This window comes from Microtus oregoni, unplaced genomic scaffold (assembly GCF_018167655.1).
Source record: "Microtus oregoni isolate MIOR12 unplaced genomic scaffold, Mior012 000199F_ref0000230, whole genome shotgun sequence".
In the NCBI taxonomy this organism is placed as follows: Eukaryota; Metazoa; Chordata; class Mammalia; order Rodentia; family Cricetidae; genus Microtus; species Microtus oregoni.
Window position 1 is genome coordinate 115,603 of NW_024544858.1, and position 5,709 is coordinate 121,311.

The following is a 5,709-nucleotide window of genomic DNA, read 5'->3' on the forward strand; positions in this document are numbered from 1 at the left end:
GACACCACAAATTAAAAGTGAGTGCTCAGATAAAAATAAAGTGACAGTGTGGTGAGTGGCTCAAGAGTAAAGCTGTAAATATAGAGCAAAGGCTTTCATATTCTTGTTGCATTTTTATGTATGGGTTGTATGTTTTGTTAATATAACCAGAGATGTCATTGTAAATATATGTGCATTTATAAATAATATTTCTGTCATTGGCCTTGTGTGTTGGCTACAGTGTAAATGTTTTTGATATGCCCAAATTATATATGTCTATGGTTGTTGTATGGGCAGCAACTTCTCAAGGTCACAGATGTTTTATAACTTGCTATGGTGAGGTCTACAAACTCTGTTTAAAGCTCTAAGACTGTTACATAGCTTATGTAGAGAAGGACAGGGACAAAGAGACTGATCTGCTTTTGGGGATGACTGTTAGAGCGCGGCTTGAGCCCTGCCCCTTGGGATACCAGTTGTGCTGATGGACAAACAAACCTCACCCATAGTTCTAGCTCCCACCTCTGCGCTGGCAGTCTGCCTAAGGTGGACATGGTGGTGAGACCAGAGCAGGAGCCAAAGCCCAGGACTGAAGCAGAGTGACCCTAGTGGGGCACAGCCAGTATCCAGGATCCAGGTCTGGTGGGGGATTTTGCATGTAGAGTGGGCCAGTTCTACCTGCCCTGCACATGTGTTGACTCCTCAGTGGGTCTTTGCTTAGCCCCCCAACACACATGTGACAGTGTCCCAAGGAGCCTGAGCAAGCAGCAGGTCTATGTGGAGCAGGAGCCAAGGGGAACATGGCATCTCAGAGAGGGTTTCACCCCAACATCAGTGGTGTGGAGGCTGAGAATCTCCTTCTAACCAGAGGAGTTGATGGCAGCTTTTTGACAAGGCCTAGTGAGAGTAACCCTGGAGATTTTACTGTGTCTGTTAGAAGAAATGGAGCTGTCTATCACATCAAGGTTCAGAACACTGGGGACTACTATGACCTCTATGGTGGGAAGAAGTTTGCTACCTTGGCTGAACTACTCCAGTACTACATGGAACATCACGAGCAGCTAAAAGAAAAGAGCGGAGATGTTGTTGAGCTCAAGTATCCACTGAATTGTGCAGACCCAACCTGTGAAAGGTGGTTCCATGGTCCCTTGTCTGGAAAAGAAGCAGAGAAACTGCTAATGGAGAAGGGTAAGCATGGCAGCTTTCTTGTCCGAGGGAGCCAGAGATACCCTGGAGACTTTGTTCTCTCTGTCGTCACAGGTGATGACAAATGGAAGAGCAATGATGGCAAGTCCAAAGTGAGCCACGTTATGATCCGATGTCAGGAACTGAAATATGATGTTGGTGGAGGAGAGTATTTTGACTCTTTGAGAGACCTGGTGGAGCATTACAAGAAGAACCCTATTGTTGCGACACTTGGCATAGTCCTGCAGCTCAAGCAGCCTCTCAACACAACTCGTATTAATGCTGCTGAAATTGAAAGCAGGGTTCGAGAGCTAAGCAAGGTAGCTGAGACCACAGGTATGGCCAAACAGGGCTTTTGGGAAGAATTTGAGACACTACAGAAACAGGAATACAAATTTCTCTATAGCCAAAAAGAAGGTCGGAGACAAGAAAATAAAAACAAAAATAGATACAAAAACATCCTGCCATTCGATCACACTAGGGTTGTCCTGCATGATGGCGATCCCAATGAGCCCGTTTCTGATTACATCAATGCGAACATCATCATGCCTGAATTTGAAGCCAAGTGCCACAATTCAAAACCCAAAAAGAGCTACATTGCCACTCAAGGCTGCCTGCAGAACACGGTGAATGATTTCTGGAGGATGGTGTTCCAGGAGAACTCTCGAGTCATCAGCATGACCACAAAGGAGGTGGAGAGAGGGAAGAGCAAATGTGTCAAGTACTGGCCTGATGAGTATGCACTCAAAGACTATGGGGTCATACGTGTTAGGAACATCAAAGAAAGTGCTGCTCCTAACTACACCTTAAGAGAACTCAAGCTCTCCAAGGTTGGACAAGGAAATACAGAGAGAACTGTCTGGCATTACCACTTTCAGACATGGCCCGACCATGGTGTGCCCAGTGACCCTGGAGGTGTGCTGGACTTCCTGGAGGAGGTCCACCACAAGCAGGAGAGCATCATGGATGCAGGCCCTGTTGTAGTTCACTGCAATACTGGAATTGGCAGGACGGGAACATTCATTGTGATTGATATCCTTATTGACATCATTAGAGAGAAAGGTGTTGACCATGACATCGATGTTTCTAAAACCATTCAGATGGTGCGGTCCCAGAGGCCAGGAATGGTCCAGAAAGAGGCACAGTACCGGTTCATCTACATGGCTGTCCAGCATTACATCCAGAGGCTGCAGCGCAGGATCAAGGAGGAACATAAAAGCAAAAGGAAAGGACACAAATATATCAACAGTAAGAATTTCCTGGTGAAACAGACAACCAGTGACCAGAACTTCATGCCACAATGCACTCAAACACCATTCAGTGCAGAAGTGAGGGAGGTTCTGGGCTTGGAACATAGATCATTACCATGTCCCACGAGCATCAGAAGTTTCCCAAGAACCCTGGATGACTCTAAGAAGGATGATAATAGCTTCCAGAGGAGGGACAGTATCTCCAACAGGGTTTTCTATGAAGAGTTCCAGGCACTGGCAAGACGTGTTGACTGTGTGGAGCACTCCATAGGCAGCATCATGTCCAAGATTGATGCTGTGGTTGTCAAGCTTAAGACCATGGAAAATGTGTATAAACAGTCGAGGTAGATGTTAGGTGCTATTCTGTTTTGGCAGTTATATTTTCCATTTGCAGGAGAAATCATTCATCTACAAATTGAGTTAGCCCTAAGATAATCCCCTGGCCACTCATGACCAGCATAATTGATGTGAGCTGAGTTAACTTTTAAATGATGGGATGTACGTGGCTTTTGACATATGGGTTTTACATTGTCCCATAGCTTTCCCTGTTATGTGAAAGTGGCAGTATCAGGGAAATGCAGAGCTTTGGTAAACACTATCCACGAGTACCAGAGAGAGACAGTGGGCTGAATACAAACACTAGTTTAACTCAAGAAACCCTGTTAATGGACATTGTAAAGAAAAGCAATTATCTAAGTTTCATCTCAAAATTGTAAAAATTCCTTTGTTATTGCCTAATTCTTGTTGCTTCTTACTATAAGGAGGAGTTCAGATACCAGTTTTTGCCACAGTCTTACAAGTCCATCTCTGGCTGTGCTCTCAGGGAGATTTATTTACTTATTTTTTCATTTTTATTTTTTCCTGGAATAAAGTTTGCTTCTGGTTTACTAGACTTCGGTGGTTTTTTTGTACAACCCCCCCGTGGACCTAACATTTTGGTGACCCATACAGGGAAGCACAAACTTGGTTCTGGGGGGGGGGCACCCCAGTCTCTGGTCTCTGGTAAACTTTATTTTTACTGTTTTTACCAATTGATAGGTTTCTGGTTTTATCTTGTATCTGGTGTCTGGACAGTCTGGGGATTCAAGAAGATCTAGTAGACATGCTTCTAATCTCAGAGCCTAAGGGAAATGGGGGATGCTCCAATTCCTCCTCTGGCCATTGGGTCATTTGTTTATGACCCTTTAGGACTGATAAGGGCTCATGTGACCCAACATGCAGCAATGTCTTGTCAATTCTGTTTAATTGTCATAGCATGTTAACAGTTGTCTACTGTCAGGCTCATGTGGTGTTAGTAAATTCTTTTTTTTTCTTTTTTTGGGGGGGATTTTCGAGACAGGGTTTCTCCGTAGCTTTTGGTTCCTGTCCTGGAACTAGCTCTTGTAGACCAGGCTGGTCTCGAACTCACAGAGATCCGCCTGCCTCTGCCTCCCGAGTGCTGGGATTAAAGGCATGCGCCACCACCACCTGGTGACTGTTAGTAAATTCATGTCTACCCTGGGCTAAGGTACTGTAGCCCCAGACTGGCTTGTCAAGGATAAGTCAGGAGGACAGAGGCAAGTAGAGGCACTTACAAGGCCAGGTACCAATATGGAAACTATCAGCCACTTGTCCCAGAAAATAATTGGTTTTGGTCTCACAAAATGACACGTGTTCCAAAGCTGCACAGCGGGAAGCATGAGAGTGGAGCAGCAGTGGGACCAGAGCCATCAGGAAAGCAGGAGCTGATGCAGAGGCCATAGAGGAGTGCTGCATACTGGCTTGCTTTCTCTGTGATGATTCTAGTTTCTGTCAAGTTGACATAAAACTAGTCAGTATACCCCTAGTAAAGTTTGTCTGGTTGACTGCTGAGATCTTGCTTTCCCCACCTTCTTATTTTTTAAATCAGCAGAAGAAAAAATATTCATTTCTGTAACTGTCTAGCCTGTCCCAGCATAGACCAGCAAGACCTAACTACGTCACAGCCCCACCCATGGCCCCTCTTTTCCCACCACTCTACAGTCCCTCCCTTGTCCCCTTTTCTCACCTCCTAGGCCCAGCACTTCAGTCTCTGATGGAGACTGTCCTGGGAAGAACAGAACCCCCTCCTCTGGGAGACCCTCCGGCCCCATTATGCTTAACCCCAGCATGGTCCCCGGGTTCTGGGACCTCTCCGCTTGGATTGCCCCAGCTCTACAGACATGGCCTGCTGCTCCCCTTCACCTGTACCTCACTTCCCAGCTCTGCTTCATATAAGCACTAAAAGATCTCTGCCACCTTTGTCTGTTCTCCTTTGCTCCTTGTCTGCCCTTCAGATGCTCTGCTGCACCCTCTGATCACAGCAGGACCCCAACATGGCCCTTCTCCTGAACCCAGCAGCCCACAGCAGCCCAGGTCATGGGGCCACAAGCAGCTTGGGCTCAAAACTCAGGGCTCCTTCCTCCTTAAATGGTCAATTCAGGCTGAGACAGACTGGCCTGCTGCTGGGTCTTTCTGCCCCTAGACCTCAGTGCCTCTGAGCATTCCTGGGCCCTGTTCCTCACTACAAACCAGCAGCAGCTGCTGCCTTCCTAGCCTTTCCTCTTCAGTCACAGCTGCCCCATTGGAGCAGCCTGGGTCTCACTGGGTTTCTGGTGTACCATGTGGCTTTCCTCCCAGGACTAGGGATGTCTGCATGCTTGGCTTGTGGCTGTAGCTGGACATGGAGGTAGCAACTGACTGTGTTGCACAGGCTGACTTCACACTGTTCAGGAGAAGCTTCTGCCCCTCAATTGCTGGGATGACATGTGTGCTGCCATGCTGGCTAGAAAATAGGTTCAGTCAAAGACAGGAATGTGAGGTCCTGGGACTTCAACAGCAGGGATGACAAAGTTGAGTGCCAAGACATCTTGGACTATGTCTAACAGTGGGGGTCTCCACAAAGACTCTGTCACCCTCAGGACATGGCTATGTTAATAAAACTAGATAGTAAACAAACCTGTCAGAGGTTACAAACAAGACTGCCAAGCTGGGACCACTCAGTGGCAAGGTGCTCACTTGGCATTGTGAGGGCCCAAGATCTATCCCTGCCATCAGAAAACAAACATCTGCTTATGATGGCTTAGCATATGTGAGGGCCTGGGCTCTATCCTCAGGACTAAACCCCAACACCACGAAACGATCACTGTCAACAATGTGTTACTGAGTACAATTCTCATGACCCTTATCGTGTAAGGAAAGAAGCAACTCCCTCAAGTTGTCTTTGACCCCTACATGCTCCTACCCCCTCCACACACACAGAAAGTGTAGTTAAGAAAAACAAGAAACAGGGCAGTTGCTG

The 5,709-nt window shown here is 46.8% G+C and overlaps 1 protein-coding gene across 1 annotated transcript; it reads left to right on the forward strand.

Moving 5' to 3' along the window:
- The first annotated feature begins 776 nt into the window (after positions 1–776).
- Positions 777–2,759, forward strand: LOC121445498 (tyrosine-protein phosphatase non-receptor type 11-like). Its single transcript, XM_041647636.1, has one exon. The coding sequence runs from the start codon at positions 777–779 to the stop codon at positions 2,757–2,759; it is 1,983 nt and encodes a 660-aa protein (XP_041503570.1).
- The last annotated feature ends 2,950 nt before the right edge of the window (positions 2,760–5,709 follow it).

Excerpts from the sequence above, each read along its gene's own strand:
- LOC121445498 (XM_041647636.1), top strand. The coding sequence starts at position 777 with ATGGCATCTCAGAGAGGGTTTCACCCCAACATCAGTGGTGTGGAGGCT.